The 25,327-nt window shown below is 47.9% G+C and overlaps 1 protein-coding gene across 1 annotated transcript in view; it reads right to left on the reverse strand.

Annotated features, from left to right (window-relative positions):
• Positions 1–436: 436 nt before the first annotated feature.
• THBS4 (thrombospondin 4) overlaps positions 437–25,327 on the reverse strand; it is a 52,853-nt gene continuing 27,962 nt past the window's right edge. Inside the window, exons 4-22 of the mRNA XM_080680102.1 lie at positions 24,961–25,069; positions 24,502–24,584; positions 24,131–24,182; positions 23,718–23,920; positions 22,088–22,225; positions 19,371–19,439; positions 16,187–16,339; positions 12,878–12,982; positions 12,131–12,238; positions 11,664–11,823; positions 10,524–10,642; positions 9,617–9,669; positions 6,956–7,149; positions 5,844–6,022; positions 5,192–5,240; positions 4,897–5,093; positions 4,121–4,293; positions 1,670–1,809; positions 437–1,155 (exon numbers count right to left, since the gene is read on the reverse strand). Coding sequence (XP_080536228.1) covers positions 1,094–1,155; positions 1,670–1,809; positions 4,121–4,293; positions 4,897–5,093; positions 5,192–5,240; positions 5,844–6,022; positions 6,956–7,149; positions 9,617–9,669; positions 10,524–10,642; positions 11,664–11,823; positions 12,131–12,238; positions 12,878–12,982; positions 16,187–16,339; positions 19,371–19,439; positions 22,088–22,225; positions 23,718–23,920; positions 24,131–24,182; positions 24,502–24,584; positions 24,961–25,069 — 2,346 coding nt within the window. The 3' untranslated portion in view covers positions 437–1,093. The remainder of the gene's footprint in view (positions 1,156–1,669; positions 1,810–4,120; positions 4,294–4,896; positions 5,094–5,191; positions 5,241–5,843; positions 6,023–6,955; positions 7,150–9,616; positions 9,670–10,523; positions 10,643–11,663; positions 11,824–12,130; positions 12,239–12,877; positions 12,983–16,186; positions 16,340–19,370; positions 19,440–22,087; positions 22,226–23,717; positions 23,921–24,130; positions 24,183–24,501; positions 24,585–24,960; positions 25,070–25,327) is intronic.

Genomic DNA, 25,327 nt, shown 5'->3' on the forward strand with positions numbered 1-25,327 from the left:
TGTGCCCCCCTGCCGGTGCTGGGCCGGGGGACCTGAGGCTGCATGCCCCCACCTGGCGAGGCTTGACGGGGGACCTCAGGCCATGCCCCCCACCCAGCGGGGCTTGACAGGGGATCTCAGGCCTTGTCCCCCACCTAGTGGGGCCCTCAAGGCACACCCCCCACCCCAGTCTGGGCTGGGGGACCTCAGGCCACACCCCCCACCGTCCTGGCGCTGGGCCAGGGGACCTGAGGCTACGTCCCCTGCCCGGCAGGGCTTGACAAGGGTGGGACTGGCCAGGTCTGGTCTAGCCCAATGGGGGCGGGGGCCGGCCGCGTCTGGGTCTCACGTGATTTTGAGGTGCATGTGGGTGGGCAGGGACTTGACTTTGGGTCTCGTGGTGCACCCCAGACTCTGACAGGAGGAAGGCTTTCATATGCATTTTACTAATTTTCTTTCATCTCTGACATTTCTATTATAGAGAAAGGGCAAATAGCAATATTAAATTATTTCCTCTAATTAATGCCCTTTTAATGTGCATGAATTTCTTACACCAGGCCACTAGTATACATATAAATAAGCGTAACTGTTGCAGGTGCTGGTGGTATAGAAGTCGCTGTGGAGGTGTGTGGGTGGAGGAGGGTATCAGAAAGAATTAGGCCCCAGGATTGGTCAGGAAAAATCTTCATAGGGAAGGTGCCTCTGAACATATTTCCGGGTAAGGAGGCTGCTGAGGTGAGCATGGAACTGTTAGGTTTTTGTGTGATGCCAACTGGAGTGATCGAAGATGAGAGCTTTGGCCTGGGCCTTGTTTCCCACACATGCTCAGTCCTATTGACTGACCTGGTCTGAGGAACAAAGATCCCCCTGCAAGTTCAAGGTGGATGCCTCAGGACGACACACCTGTGGCCCAGGCTTTGATGGGGTGTAAGTGATGTCTGAGTGACACCGTTTTTAGAAATTATCTCTTCTTTATTGCTACGTTCATATAAAAAGTTTGATACATTTGGGGTGGTGAAAGAAAGCCACAGTGTATATAAAGAAAGCTGTAGGAAGTTAAAAAAAAAATAAGGCTTTAGTGTTTGGAAAAGCAGTTACGAATTGCTTCTTGAGTTTACTTATCCAGGCGATCGAAATTCTGGGTTTGGAACTCTTGGAAGTCCTCTGGGATGGTGTCTGTGAACAAAACAGGCACAGGGGGTTAGAGAGGGTCCTTCCATGGCAATGCTGCTCCACCGCACCAGTGCAGGCGGCCTGTAGGGGGCACTGTCAGCCTGTCCAACAGGCCCTGCCGCCATTTCCTACTTTAGGCTGCTTGGGGGATCATTGCCTGGAAGCCCAGGAGGGCTCATTCACAGGCCGAAAGAAAATCAGCAGGCAGAGTAAATGCTGAGTCTGATTATGTTTGAGCTGTATGCAAATAAAGGCTGCCGGAAAATTAAACCTGACTGAATTTCTCGCTGAACCTCAAACCCTATGCCAAGAAGTTAAATTCCATGGGTCTCAATGTCCTCATCTGTCAAATAGGAAAAATGAGATCTACCTTTTACTTCATTTACAGGGACGAGCAGGTTTTAATGAATATGTGGCATACACTCTGGGCTTCTGGGAGGAAAGTGTGCCATAAAAATGAGGTGGCATTAGTTGATTACTTCCAGTGATATTGTGCGGTAACAAGAATGTACGTTACCATTGCAGCGATACTTCAGGTTGGACCAAATGATGTTTTCTTGGGAGAAGCAGAAGACGCCGAGCCGGCCTCCTCGCATGGTGGTGTCTATGGTGACTCCAGAGTCAGCCACCAACTCGGAGCCTTCATAAAATCGCACCCTGTGGACAACACAGCCCGAGCAAGTCCATGAAACTCAGACCAAGGTGAGGTGAAGTGCCCATCCTGAGGCCAGGGCTCCCACTTCTTAGGCGCACCTTTGCTCTGGTTCCTATTCTGTTTTTCACGGACCGGGACTGTGCCCCAGCTGTTCCCCCTGCCCTACTAGGTTGGAAGCTCCAGGAGGTCAGGGACCATGTCTTCCCACCTTGTGTCTCCCAAGGCCTAACCAGACACTGGGCAGAGTCACACTCAATGGGTACTTGCTCATCAGTTACAGAGAGAAATCACAGTATGACCCAGGACCAAGAAGTTCTGTGGCTTCATTTTTCTGAGAGTTACCTTGGCGAGATGCCATCCATGCCTAAAAAAGGCTGCTTTTCCTTAGGTCTGATTTATTTCGTTTGGTGGCACCTCGGAGCAATGACTTTCATTAGGAGCGACACTCCCTACAGCAGGTTTTAGAAATCTGGCTGTCACTGTGGCATTAATGAAGCCAGGGTTGCTTATAAGGCCCCGGAGAGAGCAATCAACACTTGTCCTTCATTCTAGAGGACACGTAGGTAGGTGAGGAGCCTGTTTAATCATTACCCGGGCCTAGATCCTAACTCCCTTTTACTTGTGGACATGTATTCTTTGCACTGTGTTAATACAGGGATGGGTAAAAGTTGGTTTACAGTTACTAATAAATAATAACAAGAATAAACTGTTTTGCGTACTCACAACTGTAAACCTACTTTTTGCCAGGGCAAATTGAGAAGCTGTTGAGTAAAAAAAAAAAAAAAAAAAAAAAAGCTGTTCAAAAAAAACACAAAACTCATGGCCCTAGCTGGTTTGGCTCAGTGGATAGATTGTCGGCCTGCAGACTGAAGGGTCCCAGGTTTGATTCCGGTCAAGGGCACATGCCCAGATTGCAGGCTCAATCCCCAGTAGGGGGCATGCAGGAGGCAGCCAGTCAATGATTCTCTCATCATTGATGTTTCTATCTGTCTCTCTCCTTTTCCCTTCCTCTCTGAAACCAATAAAAATATATTAAAAACAAACAAAAAATCATACTCATGGATACAGAATACGTAAACTGATGGTTGCAGGACAAAAAGATGAAGGGATTAAGAAGTACAGATCCCAGGTGGAGAGTAGTTACAGTTACAAAAGAGTCACAAGGATATAAAGTACAACATAGGGAATATTGTCAATAATATTGTAATAACCATGTATGGGGTCAATTGGGTACGAGGCTTATGGGGGAGCTCCCTTCGTAAATTATAGAAACGTCTAACCACTGTACTATACACTTATGTTATACTACGCTATATAATATTGAATGTCAACTGTAATTGAAAAATTAAGATTAAAAAAGAGGCTGTTCACCATTTTAGAAATTCACGTTCCTGTTGGCAACACCATTGCAACAGTGAAGTCACCAACACAACAATCCATATTATTAGAATGTCACCTTCACAGATTCTAGGGATGGGTGCACGTCTCTCTTTCATTGTGTGTTTTGGTGTGGTTAGGTTCAAGCATTTCCATGATTTGGTTGTAAAGTATTCTTAAAGCATTTCTCTATTGTTAGGGATCAAATTGATTTTCTAAAACTATGTGCAGGTTATGTTTTCTATGAGTCCATTTGAGACAGAAGAGGGGGTTAAAAATAGGTTATAAAAAGGGGGCCTTGGACTTCACAGGGCTGAGAACAAGCCCATGTTACTGTGAGACAACAGCACATTCTATGTGACGTCTCCAAGAATTAGCCTCATGATTTCCTTTCCCCGCTAGGCTGCTGTAGCAGGAGGCTGTAATCCATGCCGCTTCGTAAACACACTGCATAAGCTGGAGGAATGAGAAAGTGAGTAACTGTCTAAATTCCACAGCTGTAGTCCTAAGCCATCCTAGCTTCTGAGAATAGTTTTTAGTTTGTTTTAAAAATAGCCCTATAGGGAAATAAGGCAGATTACATTGACTTACATGAAGACCGGTGCATGCCGCACGTGGAACATGCCAGGCACTGTGCCAGGTGCTGGCAGACCAAGATGAAATAAGACACAGGCACAACCCTCGTGGAGCTTATGTCCAGGAGGAAAGACAGACTCTAAAGGACTCACTGCAGTGTGAAATATCCACAAGTGAGTGATCACACAGGGCGCAGGGGGTCACGGGAGGTGTGGATGGAGACTCAGCCACATGGGGCAGCCTGAGGCTTCCTCCCACCTCTTTTAGTGAGCCATAGCCCAAGGTCTCGGAAACCCTGGCCTGCAATGCAGAATGAGGGTGTGCTCTGAGTCAGGCGCAAGGTGAGGGTCGTCCGCCTACCTGATGTAGCCCACCTGGGGCCTGTGCTGCAGGAACCAGCGGTAGGACACCTTGTCCTTCCAGCCCACATTCCTGGAGTCCTTCCACAGCAGCCTGACCTGGTCGCTCGTGTCCCCAGTGTGCCACAGGGAATTTCGGAGATGCTCCCCTGGACCTGTCTGAGACTTAACAGCCTGGACAATGACAGGAGCAGAGTTTTAGAACAGAACACACAGGCCCTCCCCTTCCTGGATCTGTGGGGTGGTGATGGGGCAGTGAGTGAGTTCATGGTTACAATCTGGCTGCCTTGGATTTGGACAAAAGCATAAATCCTTAGAGGCCATTTCTACTGAGGTAATCCTAGCCCTTTAATAACCAGCACTGGCTAATATTCCACTAACCCATCCCATATTTTTCCTGCTATACATCCATTGCTCCCCACATTTGCCCTAAGAAGGTTCTGAAATATGTCTTTTCTCCAGCAGGAGGGAGAGGCAGCTCTCAGAACCTCCTGTATAAAGGAGGCCCCATCGAGGAAACAGTTTCCAACAGTGTGCCTGAGATGTACCTCCAAATCTTCTCCACTTCTTGGATCCTACTGACGGTCTCACCGCTAGAGCCATCCAGAAGTTAGAATGTAGCTCGTACATAGGCATGAAGGCAAGGACCCGGGTGGACCCTACTGTTCCCTGACTTGAACACTAGCATGAATGCAACCATTGCCACACGGGAGACTCTGGAATTTAAAAGGAGGGTGAGGGCACAGGAAAAATCGAGATGAGTAACTTCACACATACCTTAAGCTGAATGCCAGGTTCTGCCACAGCCCGGAATGGGGTGGCCTGCCAGTACGTCTGCTCTGTCTGCTTCCACATGACCACGTAAAAGCTGGAGCTGTCCTGGTAACCAAAGATGAAGCCGGCATAGTCATCATCCGTCTGGGTATTTACGTGGAAGGTCCCTTCGAAGTCAACTCCATTAAAAGCCGTGTATCCTGTAGAGATCAGAATTTAACTAGAAAAGCAGACAAAGCCACAGGGTAGCTGGGAAGAATGAATTCTACTCAAGTGGTTCTGAAGGCCCTGGACATACCGACTGCCAGCCCAGGGTCGCTGTTCATGGTCTGCACAATCTCCATGCCCTGCAGAGAGAGTTGAAGGAGTGAGGAGCATTCTTCAAAGGGGCAGAGTGAGCCCTGAACCTTAGGCATCAGGGGTGAGCGGTCATTGATGTCTGACCTCCACGTAAAGATTGCATTATCTGAGGGATTGTTCTTCCTTGTTTGGGCTCAAAGCCGAAAAGAAATAATTTTGCTAAAACTGTCCTTAAGCTGACTCAATGAAGCCTTAATTGGAGAACATGCACTTCTAATGAATGTCTTGCTGGGGGATGTTGGAAAATCTAAGCCTCTCTGTTCCTTCCTTCTTTAGTTACACGGGGAGGCAGTCTACTGGAGAAATTAGGAGCATGGCTGTGGGGTCAGACTGCCTGGGTCCCAATTCAGCAATCAGCCACTTACCTGCAATGCTACCACGAGCGATCAAGCAGCTTTACAAGCCTTGATCTCATCATCTGTACAATGGGGCTAATGAAGGTGCTTTGTCATAGGGTTACCGTGAGGAATACCTGTGATGTGGAATGTGCCTGGCTCGCCGTCAGCACTCTCTAAACGTTACCTACTACTCTCAGAGGGCAAGTGTCTGTGTTCAGGCAAAGCTGAGACGCTGGCAAACATGTGACCCACCTGGTTCAGGACCACCCAGTTGGGATCGATCTGGGCATCCCCTTCTGGGTCCAGGACCACAGTCTGGTAGGCCCTGAAGTCGGTCAGGGTGACCTCAGCATTCTCCGGGCAGACGTCAATCCGATCGATGACCTTGTCCTGGTCAAAGTCTGTCTCACAGAGGTCCCCCACGCCGTCATCTGAGCGGGGTAGAAGAGGGAGAGGGGAACTTATAAGGCCGGCACCCACCACCACTCCTGAAGAGAAGGGGGGCTGGACAAGGAACAGAAGCAAGCCCAAGGTCCACCCCAGGACAGGGCTTTCAACCCAGTGGGAAAGGAGGCCTTGACATCAGCCACGTCTGAGCCTGCCCCCGCCCACCCTGCAGTCCTGGTGCTGGGCTGGTGAACCCACTGTATGTGACAAAAGAACTTCCCGGGGACTCGGTGAAGGGGAACTATTCAAAATGGGCCTCACAGGAAACACTGGGTGTCCTCTGAACAGGGGTTCACCACCTGGTGGGTCTTAAGCCTGACCCTACATAAGCAAATGCCTATAGAACTTTCTACACAACTCTCTATGTATAAAAAGCATGGAAATTGTCACCAAAATTTATCTCTAATACCACAGTGGTTCTGAGGCTGAATCTGGCCCATAGTATGTTTGTTCAGCTGATGGTACTAAAATATTGGAATCTGCATAGCTGTGGATGGGTGGGCCCTCATGGCTCACCACAGTCCTCACCTGCTGTCTCATTTCTGGCTTGGTGCACACCTTTCCTTACTGGCTTGGCCCTTGCAGACATCTGAGTTTGTGACCCCACCTAAGCCATTGGCTGCTGTGCCTTCTCTCTCCTCCTTTTCTGTGGCTCCTGGAGAGGGGAGCGAGAGGGCAGAGCAGCTCTCCAGGCTCCTCTGTGGCTGCTCCCTGCCCACGAGCTCTACTCCTAGGGCTCCTCAGAATTGCATAGCAGCTTTTCTCTGACAGTTGGAGAATGGGAACTACCAGACATCTACTGTCCACACAAGCTGTGGCTACTCAGAGAAGCGGGTGCCCTGGGAGAGGTGTGCCACCTTCTGCCTGGCCGAAGGGAGCCCGGGAGTCCCATGCAGTCCTGGGCTGAGCCCACTTACTGTTGCTGTCCTCCTGGGCCGGGTTGGGGACCAGCCGGCAGTTGTCCGGTCCTGGGGGTACCAGGTCTGGAATGCCGTCGTTGTCATCATCATCATCACACTCGTCACCGATTCCATCCTTATCGGTGTCCAGCTGGGCACTGTTAATGACGGTGGGGCAGTTGTCTGTGCTGTCCTGGTGCCCGTCTCCATCACTGTGGGAGGAAAGAGAGGCAGTTGGAGTCACAGGGCAGCGAGGGTCCAGCTCTCAGGAGGGAGAGTCTGGGTTGGGGGTTTTAGCCAGGCCTGGTCTTTGACCAGACACGTGTGTCCTTAGGTAAGGCTGCCCTGTAGGCTTCAGAGACCATTTCCCACCTCCTCCACCTAATGAAACAGTAGAACACTTCCTAGGCAAGAAATAAGGGTCAAGTTTGTGATCTTGTGCTGAGATGCTCCTATCGGCCCCTGGAGGCTACTAGCTGATCCATGACAGAGAATGTGCCCAGGGAACAGAGTGAGGGGTGGTAGAGCCAGACTGCTCAGCCCCTTAGCAGCATGTGGGCCCCAGGCAGGGTACTGGACCCCTCTATGGCTCCGTGCCTCATCTGTAAAATGGAAATAATAACAGAGCCTCCTTCATAAGGCTGTTATGAAGATTAAATGATTAGAATTTTGCATATTCAGTTTTAATAGAGGAAAAAAATCTCTACTGGTCTTAGGGAACCCTACAATGTTTTCCTTTCTCTTACTCTCCACCGTCCTGGCCAGGAGACCCAAGAAGGATCAGATGCGAATGGCAAAGGAAATAGGGAGCCCCTTTCTGAGAGGGGAGCATGTGGGCTCGGGTCAGTCCTGGTCTACAGCACTTCTCAGAGCCCCCTCTCTCTGCCCACCTGATCGCCTCCCTTCCAGGCCTAGTGCCTTGTCTCCAGAGCTTTTCCTGCTTGACAGAGACACCCTATGGCTATCCTGAATCAGAGCACATACTCCTTTCACCTGGCTCCACCCAGGGCCTGTCCTGGGCTGGGAACTGTTCCTACCTCGTCCGGGATAGGACAGGGCAGGGAAGCCAGGGACCAGTCTATGCCCTTCAGGCCAGGCTTCCCAGCTGGGTCCCAAAGGAAGTGAGGCCAAGCTGGGCAAGCAGAAGATGACACAGCTCACGTGGTGGAATTCCTGCGCAGGTAGCAGGGCTGCTTTTTAAGTCATAAGACAGACTATTTGCATTAACAGCCATTCTATATAGCCCCGAACATTTTCATGCAAAAATGTTCCTAGCCTCCTCCCCAAGGTTCAAAACTGTGGGGATTAAAATGTAGCAGAATGAGTCACTTAGTTTATGCAAATATCTAGAGGCTGGTGGGACAGGATATTCCAGAAATTATTTAGATGTCACTCAGAGTGCAGGATAACCTGCAACAGGGAACATTCTTGACATCATTTAGGGTAGTCACCAGGGTACCAGTTCCACCTTCCACCCAAGAGCGGACATGTCCTAGGTCAGGCTGTCTCTGACTTGCCTCTCCTCATGCTGTGATAACAACAGCCACCTTTTCTGCAAGACACCCGAGGACCAGCACTGTGCCCGGAGTTTTACCTACATTCTCTCTCATTTCACCATAACCTTCGAGAGACAATGATCTCTCCTTTGCAGATGGAGAAGCTGAGACTCAGACTGAGCAGTACGTTTAAGTTCAGGTAGCCAGTGTGTACTGTGCCACAAGGACACTGAGTACAGGGTGAAGATGGGACTTTACAGGAACTGACCCTGAGCAAGGTCCACCTGTAGGGCAACCTCTGGGAAGAGGATGAGAAGGGAAGCTATGTTACCTCCTGCTCTGCTTTCTGGAGTCCTCTCCCGCCCTCATCCCTGCCCTGCCACCTGTGCCATGCTTCCCCGCGGAGATGGGAGGGTTTAGAGCCTGCTCTGCAGGAGCCGCTAGGGCAGAGCTGCACATGTCTGCATTTTTGGTGATGTTTCTGTAGCATCTGCTCCAGCCCTTGACCTAGAACTCTAACCATGTGGGGCCAGCAGGATTAACAAAATTCATCTACATTGAATAGTTCCACTCACATAAGGGAAGTGGAATGAAAAATTCCAAGGATGATGAAAAACACACACACAAAAAAACAAAACAGTGGTCCCGCAGCAGACAGACAGCTTTCTATGTTGGGATGTGGGTGAAGCTCTCCAGAGCTGAGAGAATATAATAGTAGAAGAACTAATATCTATTGAGTGCTATCTATGCAACCGAAACTGTAATGTGCACTTTTCACAAAGTAATCATCACAGTAGTCCTATGAGCTACATGCTATTGTCGTCCCCATTTTATAGATGAGAAAATTGAGGTGCAAGAGATTAGGTAACTTGCCTAAGTTTGTAAGTGGAGCGTTGGGATTGTATCTGGCTGTGTCACTCTGGAGCCCATCTCTGAAGTATGACACTAGACTGCCTCTCCCGTAATAAACCTGCCCTTGGTAGAGTGCCTAGTGGCACTCCTGATACCATCACCCCTAATACACAACTTTCAGGGAGGTGAGGTGACCCTGACCTGGGTCAGGGCTACTGTCCCGCCAGCAGCTCCATCTACTTAGAGAGATCCCAAAGTAGCAGAAAGCTCTGAAGGATGAAACTCTCCAGATGTTTCCTCTGGCCCTCTGCAGCTGGGAGAGGCCCCCTACCTGTCCTGATTGGTATCACAGGAGTCCCCAACCAGATCGTTGTCCACATCAGACTGTAAAGAGAACAGAGCATGTTATTTACCCCTGGGCCTGAGTGCACAGAACGTTCCGGAGAAGGCAGACCCGGCCCATCATCACTGGGTCTCAGGATTATTTCTCTGGAATCAGGACAGTGTAAAACTGCAAAAGGACAACACCATATTGGTGTAGGCACAATGCGGAATTTTCAGAAAAGCCTTTCAAAATATCAGGCTCCACGGATGGGCTGCCTACACACCAGATGAGCTGATCAGAAAAGGGCGCCGGGGCCGCCCGGTGGCAGGTGGAGATGTGGAGCCCTGTCACGGGTGGGAAGGGAGCCAGCCATAGGCACGGGGACAAGGCAAACCGGCTTGGCTTTGCTTCTGCAGTTTGGAATTGAGCCAGAGTGAAAGCGAGTCGCTGAGGGCAACAATGACTCCCCTCTCTCAGGCTTTAAAATACGTGACACGTCACCGCCAATTACCCAGACAGGAAGGAGGAGTGGGAAGGGAAACAGCAGGTCACCGACTGAACTTAATCTGAAATGTCCCTTCATAGTCGGTGCAGGGGTCTGGGGACTAACAGGACACAAGGTTTCCCATGGTTAATTTCCATGTTATGGTTTGGGTATCATTAAACTCATAATCCAACCTCATAGGCACCCTACAGCCGGTGAGATTAGTCCAGAGGGGCTCAGATCTCCTGTAATGGTCTTCCTATCCCCTCCAGGCCCAAGTATGCAACTCACCACCTCTGCTCTGGCAGGTATATGGCAACAGCAAAGAACTGAGCTGGGCTCTGCTGTTTGTTCGAGACACTGGTCTTACAGGCATCTTTGCACAGAGGAGTTCAGCCAAGAGTTCAAGTTCCCCTATGACCCACTGACCTGGTTAGGGTTGCTGACATCAGGACAACTGTCACAGGCATCCCCCACGCCATCGCCATCCCTGTCCCGTTGGTCACGATTGGGAACTTTCTGGCAGTTGTCCAGAATGTTTTTTATTCCTACGAGAAAGGAATGCATCCCTGAGTCAGGTGAACAGCACGGGCAGGTCTGGAACACACACTTCCGGGGGCTGAGAGGTCAGGCCTTCACAGGCATGTGGTAAGCGACTTCTGCCTGGGCCATCCTCAGAGAGCCACCACCTTCCCAGCACCTATGTGGAGGTAAGGTCAAAGGCTGGAGAGAGAGAGAGAGAGAGAGAGAGAGAGAGAGAGAGAGAGAGAGAGAACGAACAGTGGGGAGTGGGGAAAGGTATAATCTGGAAGACAGATACCCTACAACAGGGGTGGTCAACCTTTTCCTGCCAAGGGGCATTTGGATATTTATAACATTCGCCAGCCATACAGAATTATTAACTTAAAAATCAGCCTGCTAGCCCTAGCCAGTTTTGTTCAATGGATAGAGCGTCAGCCCCGGGATGGAAAGGTTCTGGGTTCGATTCCAGTCAAAGGCACATATTTTGGTTGCAGGCTCAGTTCCTGACTCCGGTCAGGGGCATGTGCGGGAGGCAACTAATTGACGTGTCTCACATCGATGTTTTTCTGTCTCTCCCGCTCCCTTCCCCTCTCTCTAAAAATCAATGGAAAAATATCCTGAGGTGAGGATTAAGAACAACAAAAAAATTTAGCCTGCTATATTTGGTCAAACATTTAATTAACTCACCCCTAATGCCTCAGCAGGGCCAGCCCAAATTATTTAACAGGTTTTAAACAGCCTGTGGGCCGGAGGTTCCCTACCCCTGCCCTATAAAGACACAGCCCTGACAAGATAGTGCTAGAAGCATTTCCTACAAGGTTTCTGGCAATGATGTAGAGTTCCAGAAACACCCAGGTTCTTAAATAGGGGCGTGGGCTATGGAGTCTCCTTCCACAGACACAAGTGGACTTTGGGTCCCCAGATGCAGGCTGCATGGAACCACCACTAGGAAGGCCCTCCTGGTTGGAAATTCTATTCCTGCTCCTCAAAGACAACAGGGCAAGAGGACCAGAGTCCCAAACACGTTACCAAACGAGCCAAACCCACCATCTCCATCCATGTCATCATCGCAGGCGTCTCCTCTTCCATCCCCATCAGTGTCTTTCTGGTCATTATTTAGGACATCCCGGCAATTATCACAGGCATCCCCGAAGATATCTTGGTCGCTGTTTCTTTGGTCCACGTTGTGAGTCAGGACACAGTTATCCTACAGGATCAGAAGACCGAACACGTACTCGGACTGTTACTGCTTCCCTACCGTGTACGTGGTTCTGTGGTGAATGTTGGCCAACCTCCACCCCATGGTCATGAGCTGTCAGAACTCAGGAGGCCCAACTTTGTCAGTTTTATATTTTAAATATTTGATGATCTTAGAATAAAAAGGTGCAGTGCTGTGGGAATGCAGCCATGGAAACTAACATTTGGGATGATTAATAGAAATAGTTCACTTCAAGGGCTTCTTCCATCATCCCTGGCATGTGGCAATTCACAGGCCCTCCCCACCAAGCAGGTACCTGCTCATTCAGGATCCCGTCACCGTCAGCATCCTCATCACAAGCATCGCCAATGCCATCTCCATCTGCATCTTCTTGGCCAGAGTTTGGCACGTACTTGCAGTTGTCCTAAGGGGGAAACACAGCTCAGAGAGACATTTACATATGCCTTTTTTAAAGCTTTATTGAGGTATAATTGACAAAACTGAAGCTATTTAAAGTGTACAATGTGATGATTTGCATACGTACATATTGTGAAAGGATTCCCCCACTGAGTTAATTAACAGATCCATCATCTCACATATTTCCCCCTTCTTTTGCTGAGAACATTTAAGTTCTACTCTCTTAGCAAATTTCAACTCTATAATAGTGTGATCAACTATAGTCACCATATTAAACCTTAGATGCTCTGACCTTATTTATCTTATAACTGAAGGTTATAACCCTTGGTTATAACCAGTTGGTTAACCCTTTTACCAACTTCTCCCTATTTCCCACACCACCTGTCTACATCTGTTTTAAACTAAACCTCAGGACAACTGTGGCTGCCTGACTTTATTACTGATCGCTGTTTTGCTACAGTTGAGAAGCAGCCCCTCTAAAAATGCAAATTTCAATGGAACCTACAGAACCTCTCCCCCATATCAGTTATAGCTTTAGAAAGCCACAGTGTGTGTGTGTGTGTGTGAGAGAGAGAGAGAGAGAGAGAGAGAGAGAGAGAGAGTGTGTGTGTGTTTCCTACTTGCCCCCCATCCCCCCGCCCCGTACCTTCTTGCAGTTCCTTGCAGAGCATGGCAGTTCTTCGTCTGGGTAACTGTCAATGTCCACATCCTTTCCACAGAAATAGCCATCGCCAGCCCATCCGACTCCACACTGTGAAGGGAAAGCCTGTCAGAGGCCTGGGAAGCGGAGCCTGGCGGGAGGCTGGTGGCTGACAAGAGCCTCTGCTCCTGTGTGCACATTCCCAGAGTGGAGCCCAGAGCCAGACAGCCTTGTTGGGAAGGATTTTAAAACGATTAAATTGTTTTTTCAATAGTCTAATGGTTTAAAATTCAATAGGTGCGAAGGGGATACAGTGTAACTTTCCACTCCTGTTCCCTTAGCTCAGGCAAGCAAGGTAATCGGTTCCCAAGTGCACGCTGAGAGACAGGCTATGCACAGACAAGCAAATGCACATCATTCTTTTCCTCTGTCCTCTCACACAACTGGTAGCATATACATATATATGCCATTCTGCATCTTTATTTTTTCAGAAGTTAACATTATATATTGGAGCTCTTTCCATACCACTTCATGTAGAGTTGTCTTTTTAAAAAATGGTCACAGATATATCATACATAAGGTGGTATGCATGTGCCTCAATGAATTCAACCAGTGCTCTACTGGTGGGTGTTAGGTTTTAAACACTTTTTTAGATGGAAAACTATGCTGCAACAAATAACTCTAGTATGCATGCTGTTCTACCCTGGTTTCTTAGTGTGGAATTCCTGGTTCAAAGGTGTTCGTAACTTTGAGTGACTGTCAAAAGTTCTCCATACGATTGTCCAATTTCTTTTCTCCGGGGAAACATGGCACTTATCATTCTTGAACCACAGCCACCTCTCTGAGTCTAACAGTCTTCTAGATCAATTTCCACCAGAGGAGGAACCTCCTAAGGTGCTTGACCTCTACGGGCCGCGGGCCGGATCCGGCCCGTTCAGCTGTTCTATCTGGCCCACGGAGCCGAAAGAGCGGAGGGTTTTCTTGCTCTCCCCTCCGCTCCTTTACTTTGAATTTATATTAGTTCACACAAACACTCCATCCATGCTTTTGTTCCAGCCCTCCAGTCCAGTTTAAGAACCCATTGTGGCCCTCGAGTCAAAAAGTTTGCCCACCCCTGGCTTAGACCCTTTTACCAGGAGCAGGTGTCCAGAGGCCCAGTGCTGGGTCTGTGTGCTGCTCACGACTTCCCTGGAAAAGTCTACCCAAGTATCCGGCCACCACCAGCCACTGAGCGCAAGCCTCACTGTCAGCAGAACAGGCATTGAAACACCAGTCCTTCCACACCAGACTCTACAGCCATTGTCTCCAATTGTTACGATGTTGCTGCAAGTTCCCTGTTATCCCATTTACACAAGCAGCAACCAGGCTCAGAGTGGTTCGGTCCCTTGCTCAGGGCCTCAGAGCTGGGACTTGAACCCAAGCCCGGGGTCTTCTGCCATGTACTAGTACATTTGGTTAACGGGTACTTTGAGTTCTTCCTCCGATAGTCCATAACCAAACCAAGGAGAGCAGAAATCATTCCGTAAGTGGTGTCCTGGGGATGAGATGGGACCTGGGAGCCCCGCCCAGGAGCAGGCTGGGCGCCCATGGGAGGGGCAGACAGAAGAACACGGGAGAAGGGGCCTGGAAAACCACCGGGAGCTGGAAGGGCAGGGAGAGGAAAAAGAGTCTGAGGAAAGTGTCAGGGCCAAGGGAAAAGAAACTTCACATGAGTAAATGCTACATTTCCTGGCCTCGATAATCAAAATAAGGTGATTTAAGACCAGTGACTTCCTAAGCGGCAGCCTGCCTGTTCTCAATCATTTGCACTTGCCTTCTGCGACCAGAGATTTAAGGCAGGTTTCCAAAAACCCCCTCCCCGCTCCCCCATGTCTGCTCAGTTGCTTCCGCAGGGCCTTCAGAAGGCCGGAAAAGCTCAGCTATGGGGTATGGACCTTGACTCATTTTAATGAAGAAAAACTTTCCTCTAGGAACACATACATTTTTAATGAGCCATTTTCTGGCAGATTAAATTATTTTAGTAGTCACACCAAGTGTATTAATCTTTTACCATCTGTCATTGCGCCTTATTGCAAATTCAAAAACATATTAAGAGCCCGATCACCCACCATCCCAGGGAAATTGTTAATTTGTTCACAGAAAATGAGGATTTAAATATAGATATACAATTCCCTCTCGATGGTGATAAATGTGCCCAATCAGTGGGAATTGGGGAAACTGGCTTTCCCCCCTGACCCAGCTTGTTCCTTCATCAGGACTTTGTATTGCCAGAGAGAGCTGATGGCATCAGATTTACTTCTTCAACTTAGTTTTGAATCTTCTCATTTCTCCTATTTGAAAAGGGATATGCTCATGGAAGAAAATTTCGGGGGCTTAAGGAAGTCCAAGTTTGAGGTATAGAGAAGAGGGAAGAAGTCTCCGGGAATCCATCCGGCCACTCGGACGTGCCCCCTGTGAACCTGTGAATGTCAGACTCAGGGTCGCCTGCCAGGGCCTGGCTCACTGCAACAGGAGAAGGAGGTGAGCGGCTGAACATGGCTGATGTCTCAGTGCCTAGAATCCCCAAGACTCTGGGGCCTGAGGCTTGGGAATGGATGATAGGAACAAACCTTCCTCCCCAAGGGCCCAGCACACCAGCGTGGCCCAAGACTCACGTCAGGCTGAGACCGCCCTGCCCTGCCCAGCCACCTTGTCCCCGGATCGGCTCCAGGGTTGGGAAACACACAGGAAGGAGAGTGACCTCCACTGGGCTATTCCTGCACCTGGGGGAAGGTAGACACAGAGAACAGCTCTGTCCCCACCTTCCCACGCCCCCGTGGGAGACAGGAGGTTTCCCTCTGAGGGTTTACAGCAGCCTACCACCTCGCCCCTGCCACCCACCGCCTGGGGTCAGATTTTGAAAGTGGATGTCTTAAGGGTGAGGACGGTTAGAAATGGCAGCAGGAGGCTAATAAGTTACACAAATAAATCACTAGGGCAGTAGATGGAAGGGAGGGAAAGAGGCTCTTTGGCCTCCTGCTGCACATTTCTCAGGCCTTCCACCAAGGGTGCTTGGGAGCGGGGGCTCCACCACTGAGCGGCCCCAGGGGACAGTGTCCACCCACGGCCAACAGGGAGAGAAGAGGCAGCTGCTGGTTAAAGGACCTTCCCATTGCTCCCCACCAACTCAGCTGACCCTCCTGCTATTACAGTCTATGTTTATCTTGATGGAAACGTTTCCATGTTTGAGTACTTTTGCCCTGAAGCAAGTAGAAACCGGGGTGGGGTTTAAAACGGAGGAAGGTAAAATGGTAAAGCAAGTGACACGCAACTTACCACGCACGTCACATCCCCCTGCCTCTCCTCGATGCACTGCGCGTTCACACTGCAAGGATTCAGTTCTGGGTTTCTGCAGTTTCGCTCAGGTTTGCAGCCCCTCGTCTGATCACCAGTGTACCCGGGTTTACAAGGCCCACAGCGATAAGATCCCTGAAAGGAGCAAAGATAACATGATAAACCGGGAGCTCAGAACTGTGAGCAAAGAGGTACTGTGATTGTGTTTACTTTCACGTGTACTCAATGGTGCCTGGATTAAGTGAGACCCATGCCGTCTCTCTGCTTACGTGTATGTCTTATAAGATGGCGGGAATATTGGGGAAGACGCCATCAGATTGGAAGCTGCAGCAGGCCATGTAGGCCTGAAAGGATAGGAGAACAGCAGGCAGAGGGCTAAGCGGCGAACCACCACTCTGATTGCCCACCTCCACTGAGGGGGAGGGAGAAGGGCGGAAAGTTGCCATCATGTTCTGGGAGGTAAAGTTAGAGAGTTTGCTCTGGGACAAGGGAGATGGTTTGATTAAAACACAAGTTAAAATATTTTTCTTTTACTGTTCCTCCCACTTTTTTTTTTTTTTTACAACTGATGACAAAGGAACAGGGTCCAGAGAAATGTTGGTGGCCTCGCACTGACAATTGTGATGAGGTAGGCTGCTATGGAAGAAACCTACAAATGGGCTGTCGGCTCCGTTGCAATGGCACTTCTAGGACCAGGAGCAACTTTTTTTTTTTTTAAATCTTTATTGAGATAAAGTTTACATGTTAGGAAAGAGACCCACATAAAGTGCTCAATGGTTTAATGACGAACAACCCTGAATTGCCAAGTTCAAAGGATTCGCTTCAGTGCTCTTCCTTGATCTCCAGCCTCATTTGGTCCGTTCTCTCCTTGCTCTGCTTCTGCTCTTTTTTCTGTGCCTGCTTCTTTATCTTCTGAGGTTCTCTGGACAGTCCCACTGTCTACTTTCCTTCTCCCTGGGTGGCTTTAGTTATTACCTTAATGTCAACGTCTCCCAAATTTATTTGTGCAGACTACTGGTGTCCTGGTAAAAAGCTATCAATCCCTGTGATTTCCTAGGCAGGAGAGCCTGTGGATAAGAACACAGACTTTGCAGCCACACTGGAAGTCTTGTGACACGTGTGGCCTTAGCCCAATCACCTCACCTCACCTCTCTGTGCTTCAGTTTTTTCAGCTGTAAAATGGGGATGATAATAGTGCCTGTTGACAGGGTTGTTGTGAGGATTAAAATAAGGGATTGGCATTTTTAAAATGCTTTTTACATACAAGGAAACTAGGAATCTAGAGATTAAATGACTTTTCCCAGGGACATACAGTAAGTTAGGAGCAGTCATAAATGGATTCGGCAGTTTTTTCATTGACAATCTAGTTCTACACCAATCATTTTGGAAACAGTTGATAGAAACTTTCAGAAATAAAACCCATATCTGAAGTTTTAAATGTTATTTTATTATTTTATTATTATTTTATTGTTAGAGGACAGTTTATTAAAACTGGGGACAGTGAAACAAGGAAGGGCTAGGATAAGAGAAGCACAGGAGAGGGAGTAGGTGGGGGAAATGAGACTAGGCTGGGCCGCTTTGGCTCACTAAGAGTCAGAGAAAAGCGGGCCTTGGGGCCAGGGTCAGGGGGTTTGCCTGGGATGAAGATTCACAGTTTAGACTATCTAAATGCTGAGCATTTTAATTTAATACAAATGACTTTCAAAAGTTTTATGGGAATAATGAATACAATTTACTGTGTCATCACCAATAAAATTCATATTCTGGAATACTTAAATATAAACCAAGAAGCTCTTCATTCTTTTAAAATGCAAAAATGGTAATATTTGTCATCATCCTATCTAATAAAAGAGTAATATGCAAAGTAACCATACCTCTGCTACACCCACAAGCCACACTCACCAGCCAATCAGGAGTGAGTATGCAAATTAACCCAACCAAGATGGCTGCAGCCATGGAGCCAGTAGGAGGCTTGGGTTTCTCTGGCAATGGAGGAAGCCAAGCTTCCCGCACACCCTGGCTAACCCTGGACTCCACTCAAGGCTACAAAGTTTCAATTATAGAAGATAAATAAATCCCAACAAAAATGGTTGTGGCCACGGAGTGAGCAGGAGACTTGGGTTTTCCCGGCGATGAAGGAAGCCAAGCTTTCTGCCCGCCCTGGCCTCCGCTCAAGGCTACAAAGTTTCAATTGTATAAGATAAATAAACCCCAGATACCAGGGCCTCCGCTTAGGTAGCCAGGGGGCGTGGCCAGCCTGCAAACCACCATAGGCCCCTCACCCAGGCCACCCCACACCCCAAGGGAACCCCCACCCTGATCCAGGACACCCTTCAGGGCAAACCAGCCAGCACCCACCCGATAGGATAGACAGGCCTCTATCCTATCTAATAAAAGAGTAATATGCAAACTGACCATCACTCCAACACACAAGATGGCTGCCCCCATGTGGTCAAAGATCCTGCCCCCATGTGGACACAGGATGGCCACCACAAGATGGCCAGCAGGGGATGGCAGTTGGGAGGGACCAGGCCTGCAAGGGAGGGCAGTTGGGGGCGATCAAGCCTGCGGGGAAGGGCAGTTGGGGGTGACCAGGCTGGCAGAGGAGGGAAGTTAGGGGCGACTGGGCCTTCAGGGAAGGGCAGTTGTGGGGGACCCAGGCCTGCAGGGGAGGGCAGTTAGGGGCAATCAGGCTGGCAGGGGAGCAGTTAGGCATTAATCAGGCTGGCAGGGGAGTGGTTAGGGGGTGATCAGGCTGGCAGGCAGAAGCGGTTAGGGGCAATCAGGAAGGCAGGCAGGCAGGCAAGCAGTTGGGAGCCAGCAGTCGGACATCCCTAGTGGGGTCCCAGATTGGAGAGGGTGCAGGCTGGGCTGAGGGACACCCCCCCACCATGCACGAATTTCGTGCACCGGGCCTCTAGTATTTATCTAAAAGCCCAACACTGCAACTTTGGCAGAAGAGTAAATAAACAAGTTTGGCAGTCATAAAATTATACTTATAAACTTACTTTACATATTGAAAACTGTTTTTCAGCACAAACTCATTTGCCAATCAAATAAGTTATGCCCATATGTTCTATGTGTGTTTTGGGGTTATGATTTATAAACACACACTTGGTTTAATAACTGGTCTGCTTTGATCACATCAGCCATGAAAAGTACTTACCAGAGTGTTAGTGCATATAGAGTTGAGAACACACGCTCCATTTCGACACTCATCAATATCAGTGCAGACCTAGTGCAGAAGGATTTAAAGAGACGTTCGTTAAAGTAGAAATGCAAATAAATTTAGCTGTTTTGATACTTGTCTGAAGTGAAGACCAGAAATTTCAGGCAGAATGGAAATCAGGGTGTCATTTTAGCCATCTCCCAGTGTTTGCATCAATCTGTACTTAACCTAATTTCAAGTGATAGTTGCCTACTTGGTATTTAAAGTGGTTCAGAAAAAACAACTTGTTTGATTAATCTATCCCACATCCCTTTTAGTCAGGAAGTTTTTCCTTTCTCCTGCTTGGGACTCAATGTACTTCTACCTGAGAATTTTTGGAGAATACTCAGCTTCCCTCTGCTCCTATTCCTTCTACTCTTTCTTTCTCCTTCTCCTTCTCCTTCTTCTTTTTTTAATCCTTACCTGAGAGTATTTTTTCCCATTGATCGTTTAGAGCAGGGGTGGGGAACCTTTTTTCTGCCAAGGGCCATTTTTCACATTTATAACATCTTTCATTCACGGGCCATACAAAATTATCAATTTAAAAATTAGCCTGTTATATTTGGTCAAACATTTAATGAACTCACCCCTAATGCCTTGGCAGGGCCAGACCAAATGATTTCTATGGCCTTATACAGCCTGTGGGCTGGATGTTCCCCACCCGTTTCAGAGAGAGCGGAAGGTAGGGAGGAGGGGGAGTGGGAGAGAGACATCTATGTGAGAGAGACACATCGACTGGTTGCCTCCCTCATACTCCCCAGCTCAGCCTGCAACCCAGGTACATGCCCTTGACTGGAACTCGAACCCGAGACCCTTCAATCCATGGGCTGACGCTCTAATCACTGAGCCAAACTAGCCAGGGCCTTCTACTCTTTCATTAGAACTACAATTAAATAAATATTGGACTTCTCATTAATCTCTTCTGTTGACTCAACCTCTCGTTCATATTTTCCACATCGTTATTTCTCTGTGCATCATTCTAGCTGATTTCCTGAGTTCCACCTTTGAAATCTATAAACTCCTTATTAGTTGTCTTGCTCACCTATTACGTTTTTAATGCCAATGGTTATATTTTTCACTGAATAAATTTTACTTGGCTATCTCTCAAACGTGCATCTCCCCCCCGTACCCCCCCCCCCATTGCTCTATTATTTAAGTATGGTATCTATTCCTTCTTTTTTTATCCTTTTGAAGTTACATTTACCACATTTCCCCATGGTAGCATCTTCATATAAATTACCATTTTTGTTTATGAGCACATCCTCAGTGGCCCTGCCTTTGCCTGTGGGTGTTCCACTGGCCCCGAGTTTGGAGTCTCTTCACAAAGTGGTGTGGCTTTGGCATTAGCCAGGGCTCTGGGGATTTTACTGCTCCAGAGTTGGTTTTCATGTTAATGTTTCATGGCTTGTATATCTGTATTATATGTGTAACACAGATATGGAGCTCACAACTGTATGTGATATAAGCTTGGAGCTTTGATTTGTTGTGGACAGTTTTCATTTGTGTTAACCTTGCCCCCAAACTGCCATCAGGCTTCCTTGTTGATTTTGGGGGCTTGGAAAGTTTTCTCATCTCCTTGTAATGGGGAACATAGTTCTCTGAGGCTCCTGGCTTTGTTCAGGGTTGTTAGATCTTCCTCTGGTTCAAGACTGCATCTGCTGTACTCTTGTAGGTGCCAAAACCGCAGACCCCCACACCTGGGACCTCTACCCAGTGCCACCTCCCATGAGCTGCTGTGACATTAGCTTCCACCCATAGCTCTGGTTTTGAGTTCCCTCTTTGTTTCCAAAACCTGAAACATTTCTTTTTACTTCTTTTGATATTGGTGATGCATTAAAATTTCTTGTTAAATTTTATTAAGGTGACTCCCTTCTACTTAGTTCAATCTACCACATTGCTGGAAATCTACTGGGAAGTGCTCCTGAATAACTTACATAAAGCACCTTCTATTTCTTTTTGTCCGTTTTCCTTGGTTTAGTCCTGGAGATTTTGTCTTTGGAGGAAGACTCTGGGTCATTACTCTAATGGCTTGTTGTCATTCCTATCTGTCTAGCTTGCCTCCTTTTCCACTCTAAAAAAATGATGCCCTCTGGAATCCCTTGATAGGCAGCTAGGAGATAATGAACCTGCCCTTCTTTAAAGCTAATAACTTCCCTACGGTAGTAAAATATATTTATAGACCAACCATTTTTAAGGGCTGAAAACATCAGAAAAAATTTCACAGTCAGCCAGTTAAATAATGACCAGGATATAGAGCATCTGGAAATAAATGGAGATTGTCACAAAGTACTCAAATGCTTACGGCAATTTACAGCTTATATAAGAAGAAGTGGGGGTTGGGGCTGGGGGAGATGGGGGGTGGGTTTCCTTAGGGAATTATTTCTACTCTTGAAATCCTCTCATCACTAAAACAGCTTCTGATCATGGCCATCTTCAGAGCTACCTCATTCACTGTTTCTCTAGTGATGCTCTGTCATCCCAATTTAAGCGTTTCCTCCCTACTAAACTTTACAAATATATATTCAGAAATTAGTTGGTAAACTCCTAATTTGCTCACTGGCCCCGTGAGATTTGACATGGCATCGACTACTCAAGGAGGTAAAGGCTTATACAGAGAGAGGTAGGAACCAACCGGAGTTTCTTGGTTGGCAAGGCAAAAATGAACTTCAGCCCACCTGTTTATTTAACTTAGCAAAGCTGACCCCCACACCCTGCACCATGGACCCTGTGAAGCCCACTGGGCAGGCGTCACATCTGAAGCCGGGAGCCAAGTTCACGCAGCGCACACCGGGGTAGCAGGGATGGTATTTGCACTGGAGAGAAAAAAAAATTCAAAGTCATTAGTCCCATGGAGAAAACACTCTCACACTTTCATTTATCTACCTGCACAGCTTGTTTATTCATTTAACTATCAGTTTTTGGTGATCAGAATGGTAAAAGGAAATAAAGGCTCCCAATGTCATAGTTACCCTAGGAATCCCTGACCCACACAATCTGGAGTTGCTTTGCTGGATGACAGAATAATGCACAGCCAAGTGGAAAGGGTCTTAATGTTAATCCCTTCACTTCCCAGGGTCAAGTCCCTAATATTCTAACTTGGAATTTAGAGATCAATGAAAGGACAGCGCTCTCAGGCCACTTGATGGCTGGCTGTTAGGTGAGTCCAAAGGCATTATTGAACCAACTACTCAAAAGAAAAGACCTTGAAAAACACAAAGCCAGGGCAATCGTTTCCTCAGTTAGATGTGATCCATCAGAGTCTGGGCCTGCCTCTGCGCCCTAGCAAGCCCATGGCAGTTCCGAGGCCCTTGGAGTCTAGGAGATTTTTTTTTTTTTTTTTTTACCAGTTCAACTAATGTAAAAAACACGACCACTTCTGGCCCTTTCAAAAAGAGAAAAATTCCAGCTCACAGATAAAAACCAGATGCAGTTCTGTGAAATGTGTACAGATGTTTCTGCAATTGAGGAATTACTAGAGACCATCTTAATTGCTTACTACCTGGGGCGGTAATCAGTGGAGCGCTACCACAAACCTACAAGGGGGTGGTGGTGGTGGTGGTGGTGTGTGTGTGTCTAAGGTCCTTGCATGTACCTCACCCCCTCCATTTCTCCTTCTGACCTTCCTCTGGCTGGCGGGGAGGGGAAAGACACATTCTGATGGCAGCCTTACTACCTACTATGAACACTACTTGGGGACTAGACTATTGACTGGCTAGCCATGATCTTGAAACAGTCTACATCGGCAGATTTGGCAGCCATCCAACCAGCCTATATTTGTTGTGTGGGTCTTTCCGGCTCCATCCCTGACACTTTTGGTTACTCACAGGTTATGGGGCCTCAACAGGTCTTGTTGGTTTGAGAATCCCTTCTGCTTTTCTATTTTAGGAAGCTTGAAAAAATCAGTTGCAACCTCTGGAATATACCCTTACACAGATCTCGCCCCTGCCACATTTGCAAAAGTGTAGGGAAAAAAATCACAAGTATAACACAAACTGCTTAAGAAAAATAATCAATGTGAGAGTATAAAGCTGAAATCTCCATATTGCAGCAACATGGACAAGTAGAAGAATTGGAGACACGGAGAGATGTGTTACGAACACAGCCACAACCATGTGTCATGCCTCCTTCCTCCCGCTGCTCAGAGTGCCCCATGGTCTCGAAGGACTCATGAGGAAGTAGTTTTTAAGTAGCCTTGGGAGGACAGCCCAAGTGCTCCCTTAGTCATCAGCCTGGCTTCTCTTTCCGTTAGCTGTATGGTGTGCAAGATATTTAGGGAGCCTCTACCCTGTCCAGTTGAACTCTTACCTCATCAATGTCAGAGCAGGTGATCCCATTTCCTGTGTAGCCCTCGGGGCAGGGCCCACACTGAAAGCCATCTCTGGTGTTGGTACATCGGACTCCGCGGAAACACGAGTTGGAGTCACACAGGTGCACTGGGGGTGCTGGGGGTGCAGGGGGTGCCTGGGGCACCAGTGTGTTTGGGGTTGGAGACTGCAAGCTAAGAGGACCTAGAAGAAAAACAATAGGCTTATTCACCACTAGGGAACATAACGGACACTAAATAAAATTTGGTTTTTCAATGAAGTTCTCTTCCCTCCACCTCTGTGCCAAACCTCCAGAAACTGCAGCCAATGTTGCCTCACCCCGGCCCGGGCCCTTCATCAGTCTGCATCTGCTGGTCCAGCTCAGAATGAGCCAGTTACTAGAAAAGCACTTACCGCAAGCCTGGCATTCAGCTATGGTGTTTCGCAAAAATGATGTTTCCTTGACCTTTAGAAATGGGAAGAGGGGGAAAAAAAAGATTGAAAAGGAGCACCTGATACATAGTCCAGGAATGAAAGAATCTATGTGTAGCAAGCTATTAAATACTTCTTAAAGTAGTTCTAAAGTAACCCTTGATGGTTCCCTCTCTGCCTGGAGCCCTGGTGTTTACCACATGGTTGTCCCCCATTTCCAGAGCCTTTGTGTCAAGAGTCCCAGGGTGGCGGGCTGCGTGGGCCTGGCTGCAGATCTGCCTGCTGCCGTGCTGTAAGCCTGCTGCTCCACGAGCTCACACACAGAGCTTCTCAGGGCTTTTCTTGGTTGTTACCTGCTGTCTCAGAAGATCCTTCACCTCTCCCAGTAGCTGGTTTAGTTGTGTCATTTGCCCCAAGAACTGTCGATTAAAGTCTCCTATAGCAACAACAAAAGGTAAGGAGCATTCAGTCAGTAACAGCCATTTCTACAGTCACTCAAAGCAAATCATTTCCCAGAGAATAATTATGACAAAATTCTAGGGTATAGGAATTTAACTTGGCGTAATTCATCTAAAAAATAATGGTCATGATGCCACTGGAGACTTCAAAATCCATGTGCATTATAATATAAAAAAAGGGCAATGAAAATATTCCTTGCCCTGGATTTTGGCTTAAGAGCCTGATTTCTGGAGATACCTCCCGTAGGACTGCTTTGTGGACAGCCCACCCTTTGGTGATGGGACCCAGCCCATTCAGGGGCCTGGGGTTTGTCTGTGTTGAAGAAGGTATGCAAAGTGCCCAAGAGCCCACACCTGTGCTTGTGCTGGCCAGTGGCTCGCTCTGCTGCAGGAAGCAGTCTTGTAGGCTGGCCACCTGGAACAGCGAGCCTCTCACCACCAGCTTCAGCTCTTCCAAGAAGTCCTGGAGAAAAATCAGATTCATACCACACAGTGCTAGTGCATTCAAAGCCAATGTGTCTGCATATTCACACAACTTTCATAACAGACTAGCCCTGTATATTTGGACCCTGACATCTTATGTAATGTTGTGGGTTTGCATTTTTCCTAAAGCCTGCCAGCCCTATCCTTTTCACTGAAGCAACTTTGAACTTCAGCCAGGAGCCGAGGAAAATGCTGACATTCAACTTGGCCTCAGAGTTCATGAAAGTGGCTCTGAGAA

This window comes from Plecotus auritus (genome assembly GCF_963455305.1).
Source record: "Plecotus auritus genome assembly, chromosome: 7".
Classification (NCBI taxonomy): domain Eukaryota; kingdom Metazoa; phylum Chordata; class Mammalia; order Chiroptera; family Vespertilionidae; genus Plecotus; species Plecotus auritus.